We start from the raw sequence: 25342 nt of genomic DNA on the forward strand, positions 1-25342 counted from the left end.
GTGCATAAAATGTACGTGTGACGGGCAGAAGAATGGTATTTACAATTCACCTGTTATGGTGCTGTACGGCACCCATTTCACTCGACATGTTTCCATCACGGTGGCTCTGCCGACACTCTTCACATTAAACATGTTTTTTTCATGTTGGTTTTGGTCCAAAATGAAGTGAAGATAAATGTCGCATGCACGGCACTCTTTTCTTTATCTATTTACATGTGTTTCGTGTTGGGTTGTGGGTAATTTCAGTCCTTTTCCCCTTTCCACAGTTTGATTGCGAGCTTGCTCAATTTGTATCGTGACTTGCAGCGGCTTCGCGTTGCTTGGCAGCAGGCACAGGGGGGCTCACCGGGCCCGGGCTCCTTCGGAAGCTCGGGGAGCCACGCTGAGGGGCGTCTGAAGGAGAGATTCCAATCGGCTTTGGGGGCCTGGCTCGCGCTGGAAGCATCTGTGATGGAGCCTCATTTTGTTCAGAACACCATTGGTCTGCAACTAGCTACGGCGACGCTTGGGGTTCAGCTGGCCGTGGGATGGGAAAGGAGAAGAGATGGCGTGGTGGACGTGCCGGATGCAAGAGCAATCGGTGGAATGGTTGAAAGGAAAGAAGACCAAAATAGTGGAGAGGTTGGTATGGTGCTGAGCAATGAACAAGGATTGATTAGAAAAACAACAGGAAGTTCAGGCAAAAAACCGGAAATGAATGAGGGTCATTTGCAGGAAGCACCCGGGACTGATATGAAGTCCGACGGATGTGAGCTTGGAGGAGAGGAAGAAAGGTTTCAGAAAGACATGGAAAGAGAGCTGGATGCACAGGAGGACACATTGATTGGAATCGGAGTGAAAACGAGTCCTGAATTTGTCTCTGTTTGCTTTCCACTGCTGCCTGTTTCATGCTCGTCGATGCTGCCATGCTTTCTTGGTGAGAACCTAAATGTTGAGGAAGTCTTGGGTTGGTGCGGATGTTGGGTATGAGTATTAAGATTTTGGGTTGATGTTGAGATTGCTGATTTGGCTCGAGGGTGGGGGGCAGGAGGAGGAGGAAGAGGAGGAGTTGTCACCGGGCTTAGCCATGGTATTGGGGGGCAAGGTTAGCAGGGGAGAGGTGGTGGGGGGGAGTGGGGGGAGGGGTCGACAGTATGTATCCAAAATATGTTTTTGGAACAGTAATGTAATGTTTAGCCCTTTCACGAGCCTCGATCTTGTATCCAAAAAAAAAAAAAAGTTGCGTTTATCATTTCTTCTGGTGGGTATGAAAGCGTGGACACCGGTCTGAAATATCAAGCAAACTCTGAGGACAGTATTGGTGGGAAGTATCCACATGCTTTTCTGATGTTCTGGCAGAGTTGTTTGCTGACAATTTGGTTGATTGCCTGGTGATGGCTGGGAGGTTTTCACCGGAGACTATGGAGCAATCCCCGGCTTGTTTGCCCTACTTTCTCAACTTCATTTGTGCATTCATGGGAAGCCCTGACAGGTACTTTATATTATCCCTCTCTCTGATTTTCTATATTTTCTACCTGCACTTCCTTATTTCCCACCATATTATCCCTTCTCTGGTCTCCATTTTCTTACTTTTGTTTTCTCTTTAACATGAACGGCAAGTGCCAATACCTGAATCTTCCACATTTTGAGCATGCCTTTCTCCATCCTCCCTTCGATGTTCCCTTATTAGAATGAGTAACCCCCATCTTCGTGCACGTCTGGCTGAAGTTCTGGAGGCCTTATTGCCACCTGTGGATCCGACGGACTCTGAGCCTGGCACTGCACCACCAGCACCTTCTTTTGCTCGTGCCCAAGCTTTCAGCCAGTATACCCACCCTGCTGCTCTTACGCGTGCTCTCCTGTTAGTCTTCGTTGACATAGAATTCACCGGTGAGCATATGGTTGTTTTTTTGTATGCAATGTCGAGGCTTGTGGAGGAGTTGTATCATAGAATGGATCAGGATGTAACGGAATGAAAAGAATAATAGCAAGGGGGGGGGGGGGGGGGGGGGACACCAACAGCAATGTTGAGGGATGAGGACCAGGGGAGGACATGCGAGTGAACAAGATGGATACAGTCATAAACTCTCAGGAAGGAAATACTGGAAACTTGGAAAAAGGTGGGCTTATGGAAGAGTAATTGCGGTAGAAAAGATCATGGTTGAGGACGGGTGGTGATCTGCGTTGGTGGTGAACAGCTGTCCTGAAGCCCTGGTGGGAAGGATGAGACTAGAGAGACGAATGGAGTTGCTTCCACAGGCCGAAAAAAGGAACGAATGAGTGGAGGTGAGCAGTGATTCTAGATTTAGGTAGTTTCACCGGAAAGGGCTTCCTGGTAGACCGTGTGCGCCTTGCAGGTACCTGGAGGGGGGAGGGGCAAAGCATGGAAAGGGTAGAGGGTACAAGACCTGAAAAAGGCGGTAGAAGACAGACACCACTAATTGGCCTGCAATGGTAAAATGATAGGCCCATAGACTCAGCTTCATTGTGGGAAACTTCAATGATCTTGAAGGCCTTGGTTTATATGGCATCCGAGCAAGGTGTGAGGCAGAGGAGCCAGCCCAGAGGGGAGAGCAGCACTCGATGAAGGCTTTGTAGGTGGATAGACGTGCAGGTGTGGCAATTAGGAACTTTGCACGAGAGAGGATTATCATTCGCTTTGGAAGCCAAGTTATAGGTGTGGTTTGCTCAAGAAACATCATGCCTGGTAGTGAGGTGCTTGAGTAACTGAACTTCTTCAAGAGGATTTTTTTGTATACGTAGTCAAAGCTTGTGGAAGAACTAGTTCAGTGAATGAATCAGGACGTAACTGACAAAAGCAGGATGCGAAACATATGCATGGGGTGGACAAGTTGGACACAGAGGCTGCATGGGGTAGACAAGATGGATACAGATTACAGAAGGAAACCCCAAGGAGAGAAAACTGGAAAATTGGAAGGTGGAGGGATTTGGGTCAGGTTAACGAGGGTTTGTTGAGAAAGTAAAGCGATGGTTCGTCCGATGATCCTTTCAGAGAGAGAGAGTGTGAGGTTTGTCAGGGTTGAAAGACATGTTCCAAGGGTTTGACCAGTTTGTGATTTTGTCAATGACTGAAGAGAAGAAAGTCGCTGCAGCATACCTGTCTGACGATTGATGGATGTCCCGGCACAGGGTGAATTTATCAGAAAATAGATAAAGGGGATTTTCCAGAGAGTCAGAGAGATCATTGATGAAGAACAAAGAGTATTGTCCTTGGATGCCATCGGTAGAGAGGTTGGAGAGTGAAGCAGGATGTCAGACTGTATAGCATGCTCGAGATTATGGCGAGAGAGACTGCTCTGATCTCAAGTCTGGCATTGAGGACCTCCCATTGTTGGGAGAGAAAAAGCAACATGTCCAAAATGGAGCGACCTTGTCTGAATCCGAATTGATTGTCTCAAATGAGGCCTTTGGAGAAGAGGAAGGATTTAATGTCGAAAGCGATGATTATTCCATGACCTTGCTGATGATTGGGAGCAGGCTGATTGGTCTGTAGTTGCAAGGATCTGTTTTTGCATATTTTTTGTGTAAAGCGGTAATGTTGGCTGATTTCCAAGATGCTGGCAGATAAATAGGGATGAAAATTTAATAGAAATAAATAACGGATCTGGTGCAGGAAACGTAGCTATGGTGAACTGGAAGTTGCATAGTTACGGATGGGTTGGTGTAATTCCCTCATAATTACGGACGGGTTGGTGTAATTCCCTCATAATTACGGACGGGTTGGTGTAATTCCCCCATAATTACTGACGGGTTGGTGTAATTCCCTCATAATTACGGACGGGTTGGTGTAATTCCCCCATAATTACTGACGGGTTGGTGTAATTCCCTCATAATTACGGACGGGTTGGTTTAATTCACCTATAATTACGGACGGGTTGGTGTAATTCCCCCATAATTACGGACGGGTTGGTGTAATTCTCCCCATGATTACGGACGGGTTGGTGTAATTCCCCCATAGCTACCGACGGGTTGGTGTAATTCCCCCATAGTTACCGACGGGTTTGTGTAATTCCCCCATAGTTACCGACGGGTTTGTGTAATTCCCCCATAATTACGGACGGGTTTGTGTAATTCCCCCATAATTACGGACGGGTTGGTGTAATTCCCCCATAATTACGGACAGGTTGGTGTAATTCCCCCATAATTACGGACGGGTTGTTGTAATTCCCCCATAATTACGGCCGGGTTGGTGTAATTCCCCCATAATTACGGCCGGGTTGGTGTAATTCCCCCATAATTACGACCGGGTTGGTGTAATTCCCCCATAATTACGGCCTAGTTGGTGTAATTCCCCCATAATTACGGACGGGTTGGTGTAATTCTCCCATAATTACAGACGGGTTGGTGTAATTCTCCCATAATTACAGACGGGTTGGTGTAATTCCCCCATAATAACATACGGGTTGGTGAAATTGCCCCATAATTACGGACGGGTTGGTGTAATTACCCCATAATTAGATGGGTTGGTGTAATTCCCCCATGATTACGGACGGGTGGGTGTAATTCCCCCATAGATGGACGGGTTGGTGTAATTGCCCCATAATTACGGACGGGTTGGTGTAATTACCCCATAATTAGATGGGTTGGTGTAATTCCCCCATGATTACGGACGGGTGGGTGTAATTCCCCCATAGATGGACGGGTTGGTGTAATTGCCCCATAATCACAGACGGGTTGGTGTAATTGCCCCATAATTACGGACGGGTTGGTGTAATTACCCCATAATTAGATGGGTTGGAGTAATTCCCCCATGATTACGGACGGTTTGGTGTAATTCCCCCATAATTATGGACGGGTTGGTGTAATTCCCCCATAATTACAGACGGGTTGGTGTAATTGCCCCATAATTACGGACGGGTTGGTGTAATTCCCCCATAATTACGAACGGGTTGGTGTAATTCCCCCATAATTACGGACGGGTTGTTATTCCCCCATGATTATGGACGGGTTGGTGTAATTCCCCCATGATTATGGACGGGTTTTGTAATTCCCTCATGATTATGGACGGGTTGGTGTAATTCCCCCATAATTACGAACGGGTTGGTGTAATTCCCCCATAATTACGGACGGGTTGTTGTTATTCCCCCATGATTATGGACGGGTTGGTGTAATTCCCTCATGATTATGGATGGGTTGGTGTAATTCCCCCATGATTATGGACGGGTTTTGTAATTCCCTCATAATTACGGACGGGTTTGTGTAATTCCCACATAATTACGGACGGGTTGGTGTAATTCCCCCATAATTACGGACGGGTTTGTGTAATTCCCCCATAATTACGGATGGGTTGGTGTAATTCCCCCATAATTACGGACGGGTTTGTGTAATTGCCCCATAATTACGGACGGGTTGGTGTAATTCCCCCATAATTACGGACGGGTTTGTGTAATTCTGCCATGATTATGGACGTGTTGGTGTAATTCCCCCATAATTACGGACGTGTTGGTGTAATTCCCCCATGATTAAGGACGGGTTGGTGTAATTAACCCATGATTACGGACGGGTTGGTGTAATTCCCCCATGATTACGGACCGGTTGGTGTAATTCCCCCATAATTACGGACGGGTGGTGTAATTCCCCCATAATTACGGACGGGTTGGTGTAATTCCCCCATGATTACGGACGGGTTGGTGTAATTCCCCCATGATTATGGACGTGCTGGTGTAATTCCCCCATGATTATTGACGGGTTGGTGTAATTCCCCCATGATTATTAACGGGTTGGTGTAATTCCCCCATGATTATGGACGTGTTGGTGTAATTCCCCCATGATTATTGACGGGTTGGTGTAATTCCCCCATGATTATTGACGGGTTGGTGTAATTCCCCCATGATTATTGACGGGTTGGTGTAATTCCCCCATGATTATGGACGTGTTGGTGTAATTCCCCCATGATTATTGACGGGTTGGTGTAATTCCCCCATGATTATGGACGTGCTGGTGTAATTCCCCCATGATTATTGACGGGTTGGTGTAATTCCCCCATGATTATTGACGGGTTGGTGTAATTCCCCCATGATTATTGACGGGTTGGTGTAATTCCCCCATAATTACGGACGGGTTGGTGTAATTCTCCCATAATTACAGACGGGTTGGTGTAATTCTCCCATAATTACAGACGGGTTGGTGTAATTCCCCCATAATAACATACGGGTTGGTGAAATTGCCCCATAATTACGGACGGGTTGGTGTAATTACCCCATAATTAGATGGGTTGGTGTAATTCCCCCATGATTACGGACGGGTGGGTGTAATTCCCCCATAGATGGACGGGTTGGTGTAATTGCCCCATAATTACGGACGGGTTGGTGTAATTACCCCATAATTAGATGGGTTGGTGTAATTCCCCCATGATTACGGACGGGTGGGTGTAATTCCCCCATAGATGGACGGGTTGGTGTAATTGCCCCATAATCACAGACGGGTTGGTGTAATTGCCCCATAATTACGGACGGGTTGGTGTAATTACCCCATAATTAGATGGGTTGGTGTAATTCCCCCATGATTACGGACGGTTTGGTGTAATTCCCCCATAATTATGGACGGGTTGGTGTAATTCCCCCATAATTACGGACGGGTTGGTGTAATTCCCCCATGATTATGGACGGGTTGGTGTAATTCCCCCATGATTATGGACCGGTTGGTGTAATTCTCTCATGATTATGGACGGGTTGGTGTAATTGCCCCATAATTACGGACGGGTTGGTGTAATTCCCCCATAATTACGAACGGGTTGGTGTAATTCCCCCATAATTACGGACGGGTTGTTATTCCCCCATGATTATGGACGGGTTGGTGTAATTCCCCCATGATTATGGACGGGTTTTGTAATTCCCTCATGATTATGGACGGGTTGGTGTAATTCCCCCATAATTACGAACGGGTTGGTGTAATTCCCCCATAATTACGGACGGGTTGTTGTTATTCCCCCATGATTATGGACGGGTTGGTGTAATTCCCTCATGATTATGGATGGGTTGGTGTAATTCCCCCATGATTATGGACGGGTTTTGTAATTCCCTCATAATTACGGACGGGTTTGTGTAATTCCCACATAATTACGGACAGGTTGGTGTAATTCCCCCATAATTACGGACGGGTTTGTGTAATTCCCCCATAATTACGGACGGGTTGGTGTAATTCCCCCATAATTACGGACGGGTTTGTGTAATTGCCCCATAATTACGGACGGGTTGGTGTAATTCCCCCATAATTACGGACGGGTTTGTGTAATTCTGCCATGATTATGGACGGGTTGGTGTAATTCCCCCATGATTATGGACGTGTTGGTGTAATTCCCCCATAATTACGGACGTGTTGGTGTAATTCCCCCATGATTAAGGACGGGTTGGTGTAATTAACCCATGATTACGGACGGGTTGGTGTAATTCCCCCATGATTACGGACCGGTTGGTGTAATTCCCCCATAATTACGGACGGGTGGTGTAATTCCCCCATAATTACGGACGGGTTGGTGTAATTCCCCCATGATTACGGACGGGTTGGTGTAATTCCCCCATGATTATGGACGTACTGGTGTAATTCCCCCATGATTATTGACGGGTTGGTGTAATTCCCCCATGATTATTAACGGGTTGGTGTAATTCCCCCATGATTATGGACGTGTTGGTGTAATTCCCCCATGATTATTGACGGGTTGGTGTAATTCCCCCATGATTATTGACGGGTTGGTGTAATTCCCCCATGATTATGGACGTGCTGGTGTAATTCCCCCATGATTATTGACGGGTTGGTGTAATTCCCCCATGATTATTGACGGGTTTGTGTAATTCCCCCATGATTATGGACGGGTTGGTGTAATTCCCCCATGATTATGGACGGGTTGGTGTAATTCCCCCATGATTATTGACGGGTTGGTGTAATTCCCCCATGATTATGGACGTGCTGGTGTAATTCCCCCATGATTATTGACGGGTTGGTGTAATTCCCCCATGATTATTGACGGGTTGGTGTAATTCCCCCATGATTATGGACGTGTTGGTGTAATTCCCCCATGATTATGGACGGGTTGGTGTAATTCCCCCATGATTATGGACGTGTTGATGTAATTCCCCCATGATTATGGACGGGTTGGTGTAATTCCCCCATGATTATGGACGGGTTGGTGTAATTCCCCCATTATTATTGACGGGTTGGTGTAATTCCCCCATGATTATTGACGGGTTGGTGTAATTCCCCCATGATTATGGACGTGTTGGTGTAATTCCCCCATGATTATTGACGGGTTGGTGTAATTCCCCCATGATTATTGACGGGTTGGTGTAATTCCCCCATAATTACGGACGGGTTGGTGTAATTCCCCCATAATTACGGACGGGTTTGTGTAATTCCCCCATAATTACGGATGGGTTGGTGTAATTCCCCCATAATTACGGACGGGTTTGTGTAATTGCCCCATAATTACGGACGGGTTGGTGTAATTCCCCCATAATTACGGACGGGTTTGTGTAATTCTGCCATGATTATGGACGGGTTGGTGTAATTCCCCCATGATTATGGACGTGTTGGTGTAATTCCCCCATAATTACGGGCGTGTTGGTGTAATTCCCCCATGATTAAGGACGGGTTGGTGTAATTAACCCATGATTACGGACGGGTTGGTGTAATTCCCCCATGATTACGGACCGGTTGGTGTAATTCCCCCATAATTACGGACGGGTGGTGTAATTCCCCCATAATTACGGACGGGTTGGTGTAATTCCCCCATGATTACGGACGGGTTGGTGTAATTCCCCCATGATTATGGACGTGCTGGTGTAATTCCCCCATGATTATTGACGGGTTGGTGTAATTCCCCCATGATTATTAACGGGTTGGTGTAATTCCCCCATGATTATGGACGTGTTGGTGTAATTCCCCCATGATTATTGACGGGTTGGTGTAATTCCCCCATGATTATTGATGGGTTGGTGTAATTCCCCCATGATTATGGACGTGCTGGTGTAATTCCCCCATGATTATTGACGGGTTGGTGTAATTCCCCCATGATTATTGACGGGTTTGTGTAATTCCCCCATGATTATTGACGGGTTGGTGTAATTCCCCCATGATTATGGACGGGTTGGTGTAATTCCCCCATGATTATGGACGGGTTGGTGTAATTCCCCCATGATTATTGACGGGTTGGTGTAATTCCCCCATGAATATGGACGTGCTGGTGTAATTCCCCCATGATTATTGACGGGTTGGTGTAATTCCCCCATGATTATTGACGGGTTGGTGTAATTCCCCCATGATTATGGACGTGTTGGTGTAATTCCCCCATGATTATGGACGGGTTGGTGTAATTCCCCCATGATTATGGACGTGTTGATGTAATTCCCCCATGATTATGGACGGGTTGGTGTAATTCCCCCATGATTATGGACGGGTTGGTGTAATTCCCCCATTATTATTGACGGGTTGGTGTAATTCCCCCATGATTATTGACGGGTTGGTGTAATTCCCCCATGATTATGGACGTGTTGGTGTAATTCCCCCATGATTATTGACGGGTTGGTGTAATTCCCCCATGATTATTGACGGGTTGGTGTAATTCCCCCATGATTATTGACGGGTTGGTGTAATTCCCCCATGATTATGGACGTGCTGGTGTAATTCCCCCATGATTATTGACGGGTTGGTGTAATTCCCCCATGATTATTGACGGGTTGGTGTAATTCCCCCATGATTATTGACGGGTTGGTGTAATTCCCCCATAATTACGGACGTGTTGGTGTCATTCCCCCATGATTATTGACGGGTTGGTGTAATTCCCCCATGATTATTGACGGGTTGGTGTAATTCCCCCATGATTATTGACGGGTTGGTGTAATTCCCCCATGATTATTGACGGGTTGGTGTAATTCCCCCATGATTATGGACGTGTTGGTGTAATTCCCCCATGATTATTGACGGGTTGGTGTAATTCCCCCATGATTATGGACGTGTTGGTGTAATTCCCCCATGATTATTGACGCGTTGGTGTAATTCCCCCATGATTATGGACGTGCTGGTGTAATTCCCCCATGATTATTGACGGGTTGGTGTAATTCCCCCATGATTATTGACGGGTTGGTGTAATTCCCCCATGATTATGGACGTGTTGGTGTAATTCCCCCATGATTATTGACGGGTTGGTGTAATTCCCCCATGATTATTGACGGGTTGGTGTAATTCCCGCATGATTATGGACGTGCTGGTGTAATTCCCCCATGATTATTGACGGGTTGGTGTAATTCCCCCATGATTATTGACGGGTTGGTGTAATTCCCACATGATTATGGACGTGTTGGTGTAATTCCCCCATGATTATTGACGGGTTGGTGTAATTCCCCCATGATTATTGACGGGTTGGTGTAATTCCCCCATGATTATTGACGGGTTGGTGTAATTCCCCCATGATTATGGACGTGTTGGTGTAATTCCCCCATGATTATTGACGGGTTGGTGTAATTCCCCCATGATTATGGACGTGCTGGTGTAATTCCCCCATGATTATTGACGGGTTGGTGTAATTCCCCCATGATTATTGACGGGTTGGTGTAATTCCCCCATGATTATTGACGGGTTGGTGTAATTCCCCCATAATTACGGACGGGTTGGTGTAATTCTCCCATAATTACAGACGGGTTGGTGTAATTCTCCCATAATTACAGACGGGTTGGTGTAATTCCCCCATAATAACATACGGGTTGGTGAAATTGCCCCATAATTACGGACGGGTTGGTGTATTTACCCCATAATTAGATGGGTTGGTGTAATTCCCCCATGATTACGGACGGGTGGGTGTAATTCCCCCATAGATGGACGGGTTGGTGTAATTGCCCCATAATTACGGACGGGTTGGTGTAATTACCCCATAATTAGATGGGTTGGTGTAATTCCCCCATGATTACGGACGGGTGGGTGTAATTCCCCCATAGATGGACGGGTTGGTGTAATTGCCCCATAATCACAGACGGGTTGGTGTAATTGCCCCATAATTACGGACGGGTTGGTGTAATTACCCCATAATTAGATGGGTTGGTGTAATTCCCCCTTGATTACGGACGGTTTGGTGTAATTCCCCCATAATTATGGACGGGTTGGTGTAATTCCCCCATAATTACGGACGGGTTGGTGTAATTCCCCCATAATTATAGACGGGTTGGTGTAATTCCCCCATGATTATGGACGGGTTGGTGTAATTCCCCCATGATTATGGACCGGTTGGTGTAATTCTCTCATGATTATGGACGGGTTGGTGTAATTGCCCCATAATTACGGACGGGTTGGTGTAATTCCCCCATAATTACGAACGGGTTGGTGTAATTCCCCCATAATTACGGACGGGTTGTTATTCCCCCATGATTATGGACGGGTTGGTGTAATTCCCCCATGATTATGGACGGGTTTTGTAATTCCCTCATGATTATGGACGGGTTGGTGTAATTCCCCCATAATTACGAACGGGTTGGTGTAATTCCCCCATAATTACGGACGGGTTGTTGTTATTCCCCCATGATTATGGACGGGTTGGTGTAATTCCCTCATGATTATGGATGGGTTGGTGTAATTCCCCCATGATTATGGACGGGTTTTGTAATTCCCTCATAATTACGGACGGGTTTGTGTAATTCCCACATAATTACGGACGGGTTTGTGTAATTCCCCCATAATTACGGACGGGTTTGTGTAATTCCCCCATAATTACGGACGGGTTGGTGTAATTCCCCCATAATTACGGACGGGTTTGTGTAATTGCCCCATAATTACGGACGGGTTGGTGTAATTCCCCCATAATTACGGACGGGTTTGTGTAATTCTGCCATGATTATGGACGGGTTGGTGTAATTCCCCCATGATTATGGACGTGTTGGTGTAATTCCCCCATAATTACGGACGTGTTGGTGTAATTCCCCCATGATTAAGGACGGGTTGGTGTAATTAACCCATGATTACGGACGGGTTGGTGTAATTCCCCCATGATTACGGACCGGTTGGTGTAATTCCCCCATAATTACGGACGGGTGGTGTAATTCCCCCATAATTACGGACGGGTTGGTGTAATTCCCCCATGATTACGGACGGGTTGGTGTAATTCCCCCATGATTATGGACGTACTGGTGTAATTCCCCCATGATTATTGACGGGTTGGTGTAATTCCCCCATGATTATTAACGGGTTGGTGTAATTCCCCCATGATTATGGACGTGTTGGTGTAATTCCCCCATGATTATTGACGGGTTGGTGTAATTCCCCCATGATTATTGACGGGTTGGTGTAATTCCCCCATGATTATGGACGTGCTGGTGTAATTCCCCCATGATTATTGACGGGTTGGTGTAATTCCCCCATGATTATTGACGGGTTTGTGTAATTCCCCCATGATTATGGACGGGTTGGTGTAATTCCCCCATGATTATGGACGGGTTGGTGTAATTCCCCCATGATTATTGACGGGTTGGTGTAATTCCCCCATGATTATGGACGTGCTGGTGTAATTCCCCCATGATTATTGACGGGTTGGTGTAATTCCCCCATGATTATTGACGGGTTGGTGTAATTCCCCCATGATTATGGACGTGTAGGTGTAATTCCCCCATGATTATGGACGGGTTGGTGTAATTCCCCCATGATTATGGACGTGTTGATGTAATTCCCCCATGATTATGGACGGGTTGGTGTAATTCCCCCATGATTATGGACGGGTTGGTGTAATTCCCCCATTATTATTGACGGGTTGGTGTAATTCCCCCATGATTATTGACGGGTTGGTGTAATTCCCCCATGATTATGGACGTGTTGGTGTAATTCCCCCATGATTATTGACGGGTTGGTGTAATTCCCCCATGATTATTGACGGGTTGGTGTAATTCCCCCATGATTATTGACGGGTTGGTGTAATTCCCCCATGATTATGGACGTGCTGGTGTAATTCCCCCATGATTATTGACGGGTTGGTGTAATTCCCCCATGATTATTGACGGGTTGGTGTAATTCCCCCATGATTATTGACGGGTTGGTGTAATTCCCCCATGATTATTGACGGGTTGGTGTAATTCCCCCATGATTATTGACGGGTTGGTGTAATTCCCCCATAATTACGGACGTGTTGGTGTCATTCCCCCATGATTATTGACGGGTTGGTGTAATTCCCCCATGATTATTGACGGGTTGGTGTAATTCCCCCATGATTATGGACGTGTTGGTGTAATTCCCCCATGATTATTGACGGGTTGGTGTAATTCCCCCATGATTATTGACGGGTTGGTGTAATTCCCCCATGATTATTGACGGGTTTGTGTAATTCCCCCATGATTATTGACGGGTTGGTGTAATTCCCCCATGATTATTGACGGGTTGGTGTAATTCCCCCATGATTATTGACGGGTTGGTGTAATTCCCCCATGATTATGGACGTGTTGGTGTAATTCCCCCATGATTATTGACGGGTTGGTGTAATTCCCCCATGATTATGGACGTGTTGGTGTAATTCCCCCATGATTATTGACACGTTGGTGTAATTCCCCCATGATTATGGACGTGCTGGTGTAATTCCCCCATGATTATTGACGGGTTGGTGTAATTCCCCCTTGATTATTGACGGGTTGGTGTAATTCCCCCATGATTATGGACGTGTTGGTGTAATTCCCCCATGATTATTGACGGGTTGGTGTAATTCCCCCATGATTATTGACGGGTTGGTGTAATTCCCGCATGATTATGGACGTGCTGGTGTAATTCCCCCATGATTATTGACGGGTTGGTGTAATTCCCCCATGATTATGGACGTGCTGCTGTAATTCCCCCATGATTATTGACGGGTTGGTGTAATTCCCCCATGATTATTGACGGGTTGGTGTAATTCCCGCATGATTATGGACGTGTTGGTGTAATTCCCCCATGATTATTGACGGGTTGGTGTAATTCCCCCATGATTATTGACGGGTTGGTGTAATTCCCCCATGATTATTGACGGGTTGGTGTAATTCCCCCATGATTATGGACGTGTTGGTGTAATTCCCCCATGATTATTGACGGGTTGGTGTAATTCCCCCATGATTATGGATGTGCTGGTGTAATTCCCCCATGATTATTGACGGGTTGGTGTAATTCCCCCATGATTATTGACGGGTTGGTGTAATTCCCCCATGATTATGGACGTGCTGGTGTAATTCCCCCATGATTATTGACGTGTTGGTGTAATTCCCCCATGATTATTGACGGGTTGGTGTAATTCCCCCATGATTATGGACGTGCTGGTGTAATTCCCCCATGATTATTGATGGGTTGGTGTAATTCCCCCATGATTATTGACGGGTTGGTGTAATTCCCCCATGATTATGGACGTGCTGGTGTAATTCCCCCATGATTATGGACGTGCTGGTGTAATTCCCCCATGATTATTGACGGGTTGGTGTAATTCCCCCATGATTATTGACGGGTTGGTGTAATTCCCCCATGATTATGGACGTGCTGGTGTAATTCCCCCATGATTATGGACGTGCTGGTGTAATTCCCCCATGATTATTGACGGGTTGGTGTAATTCCCCCATGATTATGGACGTGCTGGTGTAATTCCCCCATGATTATTGACGGGTTGGTGTAATTCCCCCATGATTATTGACGGGTTGGTGTAATTCCCCCATGATTATGGACGTGCTGGTGTAATTCCCGCATGATTATGGACGTGTTGGTGTAATTCCCCCATGATTATTGACGGGTTGGTGTAATTCCCCCATGATTATGGACGTGTTGGTGTAATTCCCCCATGATTATTGACGGGTTGGTGTAATTCCCCCATGATTATGGACGTGCTGGTGTAATTCCCCCATGATTATTGACGGGTTGGTGTAATTCCCCCATGATTATTGACGGGTTGGTGTAATTCCCCCATGATTATGGACGTGCTGGTGTAATTCCCCCATGATTATTGACGGGTTGGTGTAATTCCCCCATGATTATGGACGTGCTGGTGTAATTCCCCCATGATTATTGATGGGTTGGTGTAATTCCCCCATGATTATTGACGGGTTGGTGTAATTCCCCCATGATTATGGACGTGCTGGTGTAATTCCCCCATGATTATTGACGGGTTGGTGTAATTCCCCCATGATTATTGACGGGTTGGTGTAATTCCCCCATGATTATGGACGTGCTGGTGTAATTCCCCCATGATTATTGATGGGTTGGTGTAATTCCCCCATGATTATTGACGGGTTGGTGTAATTCCCCCATGATTATTGACGGGTTGGTGTAATTCCCCCATGATTATTGACGGGTTGGTGTAATTCCCCCATGATTATTGACGGGTTACTTCATATTTTAGTATGACAGAATTGGGAGCTGATGGGGTGGCCTTGAGGTGTGCCCACTGTCCTCTCGGCTGTCTCGCCTGGGTTTGAATCCTAACAACCCATAAACTGTCATCACGTTGTTTCACAGGTGTGGTGATTCATCAATGTGTGTGCCCTTCCCTCGGACGAACATTAAACCGGGCATCCCTTCTTCCGACATTATTTGGTGTACATTAATAATCCTACGGTGTCCTTCGCAAAGAGTCGGCGTGCTATCGCTGGCACCCTGAACAAATTACGAATTCCTGTCCTAACCTCAGTGGAACATCAGGCCTGGCCAGCTGGTTGATGAAAGACTTTGGCCAAGCTTAACCCCAGCCAACCCCCCAAAATGTGGGAATAATTGTGGGTGTTACAGAATAAGATGAAGAATGACAGAATTGACATAGTTTAGTATGACTTGTCAAATCTCCCCCGCACCCTGAACCCCCGGGAGTATGAACCTTTTTACCACGTAGAACATCCCCATGCATCCTGTGTGTACAACTACCAGGTTGTTGTGTGAGCTGGTTTTAATATAATGAAACTTCTCAACAAACAAGCATCGATGTTGGTTGTTCCGGCCCGTGCAGGGTGATATAGCTCGACTGTGACCCCTAATTCACACCACCAGGAGACCCCCACCAGTTTGAACAGAAGTTCAACTACCGGCGCCCCATGTACCCTATACTGAGGCGAATGTGGGACACTGCGAGCTACGAGAGCACCGTCACGGTACGGACAAGCATCACATTATCACTACGAGGGAGCGATGTCACTTCCTGGTAGATTGCTAATTTGCTTGGCTCATGTTCTGATTTCTTGGCTCGTTGTCTGATTTATTGGCGCATGATCTGATTGCTTGGCTCATTGTCTGATTTCTTGGCGCATGATCTGATTGCTTGGCTCATTGTCTGATTGCTTGGCTCGTTGTCTGATTGCTTGGCTCATTGTCTGATTGCTTGGCTCATTGTCTGATTGCTTGGCTCATGTTCTGATTGCTTGGCTCATGGTCTGATTGTTTGGCTCGTCGTCTGATTTCTTGGCTCGTCGTCTGATTTCTTGGCTCGTCGTCTGATTTCTTGGCTCGTAGTCTGATTGCTTGGCTCGTTGTCTGATTGCTTGGCTCATGGTCTGATTGCTTGGCTCATGGTCTGATTGTTTGGCTCATCGTCTGATTTATTGGCTCGTCGTCTGATTTCTTGGCTCGTTGTCTGATTGCTTGGCTCATGGTCTGATTGCTTGGCTCATGGTCTGATTTCTTGGCTCGTTGTCTGATTTCTTGGCTCGTCTGATTTCTTGGCTCATTGTCTGATTTAATGGCTCATGATCTGATTTCTTGGCTCATGGTCTGATTGCTTGGCTCATTGTCTGATTGTTTGGCTCGTTGTCTGATTTATTGGCTCGTTGTCTGATTGCTTGGCTCATGTTCTGATTGCTTGGCTCATGGTCTGATTGCTTGGCTCATTGTCTGATTTCTTGGCTCGTTGTCTGATTGCTTAGCTCATGGTCTGATTGCTTGGCTCATGGTCTGATTGTTTGGCCCGTTGTTTGATTGCTTGGCTCGTTGTCTGATTGCTTGGCTCGTTGTCTGATTGCTTGGCTCGTTGTCTGATTGCTTGGCTCGTTGTCTGATTGCTTGGCTCGTTGTCTGATTGCTTGACTCTTGGTCTGATTGATTGCTTGGCTCGTGGTCTGATTGCTTCGCTCGTTGTCTGATTGCTTGGCTCATGGTCTGATTGCTTGGCTCGTGGTCTGATTGCTTGGCTCGTGGTCTGATTGCTTGGCTCGTGGTCTGATTGCTTGGCTCGTTGTCTGATTGCTTGGCTCGTGGTCTGATTGCTTGGCTCGTTGTCTGATTGCTTGGCCCGTTGTCTGATTGCTTGGCTCGTTGTCTGATTGCTTGGCTCGTTGTCTGATTGCTTGGCTCGTGGTCTGATTGCTTGGCTCGTGGTCTGATTGCTTGGCTCGTGGTCTGATTGCTTGGCTCGTGGTCTGATTGCTTGGCTCGTGGTCTGATTGCTTGGCTCGTGGTCTGATTGCTTGGCTCGTGGTCTGATTGCTTGGCTCGTGGTCTGATTGCTTGGCTCGTGGTCTGATTGCTTGGCTCGTGGTCTGATTGCTTGGCTCGTGGTCTGATTGCTTGGCTCGTGGTCTGATTGCTTGGCTCGTGGTCTGATTGCTTGGCTCGTGGTCTGATTGCTTGGCTCGTTGTCTGATTGCTTGGCTCGTGGTCTGATTGCTTGGCTCGTGGTCTGATTGCTTGGCTCGTGGTCTGATTGCTTGGCTCGTTGTCTGATTGCTTGGCTCATGGTCAGTATTATTGGCCCGTAGTCTAATTGCTTGGCTCGTGGTTTGTTTTATTCGCCTGTGGTTGGTGGAGCACCATGTAGTTTTATGCATATGCTGCGTGTCGTCCTCCGCAAATGTAAAATACCCATGTACGTGAATGATGTCCCTGTAGATGATAAATGTATTGTAGAATGTAGTACATTCTAGATGGGGAGTGCATCGCCGATTACAATCGGGCCTTTTTCGGGATCATTCCACATGTACCGTTTTTAAAAAACGTTTTCGATTTATTTTCCTTGCTTAACTGAATATGACTGTAGGTTGATTGTTTATTTATTTATTACCTCCACCACCCAAAGTGGATAGAGGTTATGTTTTCACCTGTCTGTTTGTGAACAGGATATCTGAAAAGGTTGTGGACGGATTCAGAGGAAATTTGGTGGAGAGGTTGGTTATGGCACAAGGACGAAATTATTAGATTTTGGTGAAGATCCGGATTCGGATCTGGATCCGAGAAATTTTAGTGATTCTTCACCATTGAATAATAGGGCCTAAAATCTATATTATAATAGCCGTAGATGATTCTGTCTGTCTGTCTGTCTGTCTATCTGTTGGGTGTCTGTCCGGGGTGTGGCTTACTCGGTTTGCAGAGTAGCTCCACCCATAGCTCCACCCATTCTGGGAGTGGCTATAAACAAATATCCACCATTTTATTAACTCGCATAGCTTTGAGTCCTGTTTTGTAGGCCCGTGGTGTCTTGCTCTCCCCCAGTTTTATTTCAAATCAAATTCGATAAATCATTTCATTTTTCACAGTCGCTAACATAGTTTTAGACTCGGTTGAAAAAAAACGGGAAGAAAATCCAATGAAAGTTGCCGTTTATAGAACGAAATGAATTCTCAAAGGCCTGTAACTTCAAGGCCATTGAGTCTCTCTCACGCCTTTATCTCCAATCTAACTCACCATATGATTTCATTTTTATCGATGGTTTTACTTTTAGACTCGGTGTCAGCAATAATTGAGAACAATCCACACACGCGGGAAAATGCAGAGATATATTTTTTAAAATCGCGTCATGGTGTATCATACACCGCCCAACATGACACCGCCGGCAATGTGTCGATATATATTAAAAATTCGCTTTTGCTTTTCCGTTATGATATATTACTATTTCGTTTGATGATAGTCGTCACAAAAACGTCAACAATGATGCCGACATATATTTCTTCGTTTTTATTTCATTCAACATATTAGCCGGAAGTAAAATATGTTTCAGGAAATTACCGAGAGATATTTCTTCGTTTTTTTTATTAGTTATGTGCGCATACACTTTAAATAGGTTTATTTGAAATCTTTAATTTTCCACAAACATTCCACACACGCGGGAAAATGCAGAGATATATTTTTTAAAATCGCGTCATGGTGTATCATACACCGCCCAACATGACACCGACGGCAATGTGTCGATATCTATTTTAAATTCGATATATCATTTCATTTTTCACAGTCGCTAACATAGTTTTAGACTCGGTTGAAAAAAAACGAGAAGAAAATCCGATGAAAGTTGCCGTTTATAGAACGAAATGAATTCTCAAATGCCTGTAACTTCAAGGCCATTGAGTCTCTCTCACGCCTTTATCTCCAATCTAACTCACCATATGATTTCATTTTTATCGATGGTTTTAGAGTCGGTGTCAGCAATAATTGAGAACATTCCACACACGCGGGAAAATGCAGATATATTTTTTAAAATCGCGTCATGGTGTATCATACACCGCCTAACATGACACCGACGGCAACATGTCGATACATATTAAAAATTCGATATATCATTTCATTTTTCACAGTCGCTAACATAGTTTTCGACTCGGTTGAAAAAAAACGGGAAGGAAATCCAATGAAAGTTGCCGTTTATAGAACGAAATGAATTCTCAAACGCCTGTAACTTCAACTTCAAGGCCATTGAGTCTCTCTCACGCCTTTATCTCCAATCTAACTCACCATATGATTTCATTTTTATCGATGGTTTTGGACTCGGTGTCAGCAATAATTGAGAACATTCCACACACGCGGGAAAATGCAGAGATATATTTTTAAAAATCGCGTCATGGTGTATCATACACCGCCCAACATGACACCGACGGCAACGTGTCGATATATATTAAAAATTCGCTTTTGCTTTTCCGTTAAGATATATTACTTTTTCGTTTGATGACAGTCGTCACAAAAACGTCAACAATGATGCCGACATATATTTCTTCGTTTTTATTTAATTCAACATTATTAGCCGGAAGTAAAATATGTTTCAGGAAATTACCGAGAGATATTTCTTCGTTTTTTAAAATTAGTTATGTGCGAATACACTTTAAATAGGTTTATTTGAAATCTTTAATTTTCCACAATATAATTTACTTGCCATTTATCATTTGATGATTACGAGACAAATTCCTCTTGAGGATCGTGACAATTCATGCGCTGCGTGGAAACTTCTATTTCCAAAATGAATGAGACGATCGATGAAGAACGCAGACTTGAACAGGATGCAGCAAGAAAACGAATGAGACGGGCGAACGAGTCCATCGACGAACGTCAATGCAAACTTGCGGGGTCACCCGTGGGAATCCCACGGGCATGGATGTGTGTGACATTTCGACATATTGAGTTAGATGCTGCACATTCATTTTTACAAAATGGTTACTGGCAAGTCATCAGATCCAGAAATGGTGTAAAAACCACCGTTTAGAGGCCATTTTTCCCCGCAAAGCGGGGGTTGGCCTTTTCGGGGACCGTGGTAGTTGTTGTTTTTTTGTCCCCTTTTTGAAGCAATGTTTTACGGGCGGATGCCCTTCCTGACGCCAACCCTTTTTGCCGCCTTCAACGACAAACAGGGAATTACCAGTGAACTGGTACTCAATTAGCCGACCTCGGAAGGATGACAGGCTGAGTCAACCCCCCTGGCATTAATTCGGCGATCGACCGAGATTCGAACCCAGGATCCTAAGCCGGCACCCTAGCCGCTAGCCCAACACCAGAAATGGTGTCATGAACACAATTTATTTACGCACAAGCACAAAAGCAAGACGGGCCGATTTCCGATTCCGACGGGCCGACGGGCGAGACGGGCCGATTTCCGATTCCGACGGGCCGATTTGGAGCAAGAAAAAGAACGAGACGGGAGAAAAAGGAGAGAAACGAGACGGGGAAAGCCGATTGGAGAGGCGAGTGAGGCGCGATTGGAGAGGCGAGTGAGGCGCGATTGGAGAGGAGTGTGAGGCGCGATTGGAGAGGAGTGTGAGGCACGATTGGAGAGGAGTGTGAGGCGTGATTGGAGAGGAGTGTGAGGCACGATTGGAGAGGAGTGATTGGAGGGGAGTGTGAGGCACGATTGGAGAGGAGTGTGAGGCACGATTGGAGAGGAGTGTGAGGCGCGATTGGAGAGGAGTGTGAGGCGCGATTGGAGAGGAGTGTGAGGCGCGATTGGAGAGGCGTGTGAAGGATTGCAGAGGAGAGGAGTGTGAGGGATTGGAGAGGTGAGGGATTGGAAAGGAGAGGGATGTGAGGGTTTGGAGAGGAGAGGAGAGTGTCAGGTGGAGACAGGAGAGTGTCAGGTGGAGACAGGAGAGTGTCAGGTGGAGACAGGAGAGTGTCAGGTGGAGAGGAGTGAGGGGTCACATATTATGTGAAATAACTAAATTCACACCATTTCTGGATCTGATGACTTGCCAGTAACCATTTTGTAAAAATGAATGTGCAGCATATAACTCAATATGTCGAAATGTCACACACATCCATGCCCGTGGGATTCCCACGGGTGACCCCGCTAGTGATATATATAGCACGATATTTCAAAAAGTTATAGACCACTTTTGATTAGTTTGGTTTGGTTTGACGTTTGGCGACAAGAACAAGCCGATTCGATTTTGGTTCATGTCCGGATCCAGATCTGGCCTATCAATGGGATATAAAACGTAAACTGTTCAGTCTGGTGGAGGTATGCACTCTACCCAGTGGCATTCTGGTTTATTTATTACCGTGCGCTTGCAAAGCGAAAAGTGGGTTTAAGCGATCATGTGCGTGCGTACGCACGTACATGTGACATACATGTGGTGCGCATATGGTGTTCATGCGTGTCTGCATTCTTGAAATTCATTTTCTCAGCAATAGTTGGTCTGATTAACACGAAATTTTCACCATAGGAGCGACTCCGCCTGTATAATTCTTTTATTCATAATTATGATGTCATCTATCACGTGGTAAGGATGCCATCTTGGAAAAACGTTTCACTTCTATAATCTCCGAAACCGGTCAATGGATAAAATTTAAACATGGGTCATCGTCAAGTACACCTCATGTGGAATAAGGTATGTTAATGATGTCATCGGTGCCTTCATTATGACGTCATAATTCAACAAGTGCAACGCTTGATCTGATTCATATGAAAAAAAAAAATCACTGCAACTTTTAGTCCGATGGTCACAAAATTTTCCCCATAGGAGCGCCTCATCCTGTATAATTTTTAATGATAATTATGACATCATAGGTAACGTGGTACATGCGCCATCTTGGAAAAAAACGTTGCAGCTCTCTGTCTCCGAAACCACTCTGGAAAAAAAATTGAAACATGGCTCATTGTAAAGAATTCTGCATGTGGAATAAGTGTGGTTAACGATGATATTGGTGCCTTAATTATAGCAATCATAATTCGACAGGGACAACTCTTAGTCTAATCAGTTTGAAATGTATTGAGGATGATCGCAACAATTTTATTGATGTAAATTTATGTCATCGGGCACGTGGTCGGGCATTCTGGTCGGTCGGGCATCGGGCATTCTCAAGCCATGTTGCATTAATTATTATTTTTTTAAACCTTCAAAAACAGAACAGTTGGCTCGCACCAAGTTGACTGTGTGGGGTAAATATTCTTTGAATGCCATCTAGTTTATTTGGTAGTGATGTAAGACCTGTGGAGGAGCTTGCACATAAACTGGTAGACAAAGTAAAAGTGAACATGGTATATCATATTGGGTTTGAACCCAAAGTCGCAGTGCCATCAAGCCGTGTGCGGAGATGTCAAACGTGTGAATCTGAATAATTTGATTCCATTTTCATTTCTTGATCTCTTCATTCCCTATTGGTGTGGCATGCAAGTGAGCAATGGCTGTGAGTGAACAAAACGTGCATTTTAAATTGGCCCGTCGTACATGCCCCTCTGAACATGACTCGTGTGGCTGTGACCGCGCCGCGCGTGGTGGGGATGGGGGTTCAAGAGACAGATCTCTCGCTTTGTGTTGCCATGTCCCCTGTTCTCCACTGACTGTCCTCAACCTTCCCTAGTTCCCTTGTACAGGTCCCATAAGCTTTGGACAAATCTATAAGGCCCGTCTCTCCTACAGGATCTGGTAAATGATGCAATAGAGCAAATGGAGGCAGCACCTGCTCCGCTCCTCCTTCGTTTTCTCAACATCCTCCTCAATGATGCAACATTCCTTTTGGATGAAGCGATTCAGGTACCGCCTGCAAAGTGCCGTGATTCACACATTTTTGTATACTTGGCTTCTTTCCCTGCAGGTTATCTTGACCATTAGTGATGTAGCCTTTTACCCCTTTTCTACTATGTCTTTTTTAACACTTTTATTTATTTATTTGTAGAAGAAGAAAGAACCACCTTTAGAGGCCGTTTTTTCCCCGCAGAGCAGGGGTTGGCCTTTTTTGGGCACCGTGGTCCCCTTTTTGAAGCGATGTTTTATGGCCGGATGCCCTTCCTGCCGCCAACCCTGTTTGTCACCTCTTGCGACACACAGGGAATTACCAGTGAACTGGTACTCAATTTGCCGACCTTGGAAGGATGACAGGCTGACTCAACCCCCTCGGCGTTAATTCAGCGTTCAATCGGGATTCGAACCCTGGATCCTAGGATCCCCAAGCCGGCACCCTAACCGCTAAGCCAACACCAGGCTATTTATTTATTTGTAGAGATATGCAATTAATTATTTTTCCTTTAATTTCCACTGGCACGTCTGATAAACTTTAATACTGTTACGGCTCTGTTCAAGAGGGTAAAGTGGGGGATTTGAATATTTTTTGTTGCATGTATTAGTGTAAATGTGTTGTAATTCCAGTGGGTGATGGAATGTATCGAGCACGTGTTGAGAAAAATCCTGTGCCCCCGCTAAAACCTCTGGAATTAAGGCGCCCCTCCCTGCATTATTGAGCCTTCCCTAGTGTTTATCTGTTCTTTTATGGTATTTCCTCCCACAATGACCAATGAGCACGATCCACGGCATGATCTCGGGGTCAGCACAGGGTCACCAGATGGGCCAAGGACATGGCCACATAAGGACATCTGGTGGGCTGCGCTGCCCAATGAAAGAATGTAACCGCTAATTTCAGCACACAATTAGCGATCTGTGTGGGTGGCAAGATAAGTCAAATGGGAAATAAAATACCTGAAATGGTAATTGGTCCGCCATGAATGAATGATCGTTTTAAGGCCATTTTCCCCGCTAGAGCGGGGGTTAGCCTTGCGGGCCCTATGACGATCATGGTTCCCTGTTTTGAGGCAATGTTTTTTATGGCCGGATGCCCTTCCTGACGCCAACCCTTGGACACACTCTTACGATGCGCAGGGATACGGTGTACCTATTCTAAATCGGGGTACGCACCGTGATCATGAAAAGGTCCGCCATGAATAAAAGAAAATGGCTCTGACGTTTTGGGCCTTACCCTTCGTCGGTGCAAGAGAGAAAATAAATGGGGTGGGAGTTGGTAAAGAAAGATTTCTGCAACTGACGTCATCACTGATGTGCTGGGAGTGGGGAATGCCGATTGGCCAGAGGTGTGTGATGTATTCCTCAGAGTGAAACTGCATGAGCGACATGTTGGTGGAGAGAAGAGGAAGAAGGGAGATATAATGAGGAGAGGGTGGGAGGAGGAGGATGAAAGACTGAGAGCAGAATGGAGGAAGATGGGGAATGAGAAAAGAGAATAGGAAATGGAAGGTGAGGAAGGAAATTGACTGAAAAAGTGACAGAGAGAGGTGAAGGATGACCCTGGATAGGCACGGTAACTAGCAGAAAGAAAAGTTTTCGTTCAGACCAGATTGTACTGATGCCCCAGGTCTGTGGATGAAATACTGTTCTTTGAGTTTTGGGGAGTCATTGCTTCCATGGGAGATTATCGAACCACAATCAGACATGTGAGAATTAGCGTGTCCGGCCTGGTTGAAGTGATGAGACCTCAGTTTACGGATATCGTCATTGTTGAATCTGACATCATCGAGGTGTTCTGTAAAGCGGTCTCCAAGCTGTTGTCCAGTTTCACCAATGCAGATTATTGCAAAGTGACCGTGAAACAGTACATTATAGATTGCAGGTTGTGCAGGTAAAATGATCCTTGATATTGGTGTGCTTTGGGCCTGATATTGAGGTTGTGGGGTTGATGAAGTCGCAGGTGTGGTAGGATTGATGAAGTAACGATGGTGCAGGCATTTGAATGTTCCAGGTGGTACATTGGAAGGTTGTGTGCGTTAAACAGAAAATTTCGCAAAGTTTTGTCTCGTTTGAATGAAAACAGAGGTGGTTGAGAGAAGATGGAAGTGGTTTCTGTGTCGTGCTGTAGGATTTATCGGATTTATTTGGATAATTATTTTGACTGCAAGACTGTTGAGATGATACATCAAAGTGAGAGGAATTCTTTCATCAATATTGTGTTTTGTTTTTGGAAGAAGATT

The 25342-nt window shown here is 45.6% G+C and overlaps 1 protein-coding gene across 13 annotated transcripts in view; it reads left to right on the forward strand.

The window, feature by feature from the left end:
- UBE4A (ubiquitination factor E4A) overlaps positions 1–25342 on the forward strand; it is a 104912-nt gene that overhangs the window by 61806 nt on the left and 17764 nt on the right. For 6 of the 13 annotated variants that reach the window (XM_078768528.1, XM_078768529.1, XM_078768532.1 and 3 more), the window contains exons 11-16: positions 267–621; positions 715–916; positions 1339–1471; positions 1670–1869; positions 15955–16055; positions 23007–23120. In XM_078768528.1, coding sequence (XP_078624654.1) covers positions 267–621; positions 715–916; positions 1339–1471; positions 1670–1869; positions 15955–16055; positions 23007–23120 — 1105 coding nt within the window. Of the gene's footprint in view, positions 1–266; positions 917–1338; positions 1472–1669; positions 1870–15954; positions 16056–23006; positions 23121–25342 lie in introns of all 13 variants that reach the window. The other 7 variants (XM_068136338.2, XM_078768527.1, XM_068136339.2 and 4 more) reach the window with 2 other exon arrangements.

Source organism: Myxine glutinosa, chromosome 14 (assembly GCF_964187855.1).
Source record: "Myxine glutinosa chromosome 14, kmMyxGlut1.1, whole genome shotgun sequence".
Lineage (NCBI taxonomy): Eukaryota > Metazoa > Chordata > Myxini > Myxiniformes > Myxinidae > Myxine > Myxine glutinosa.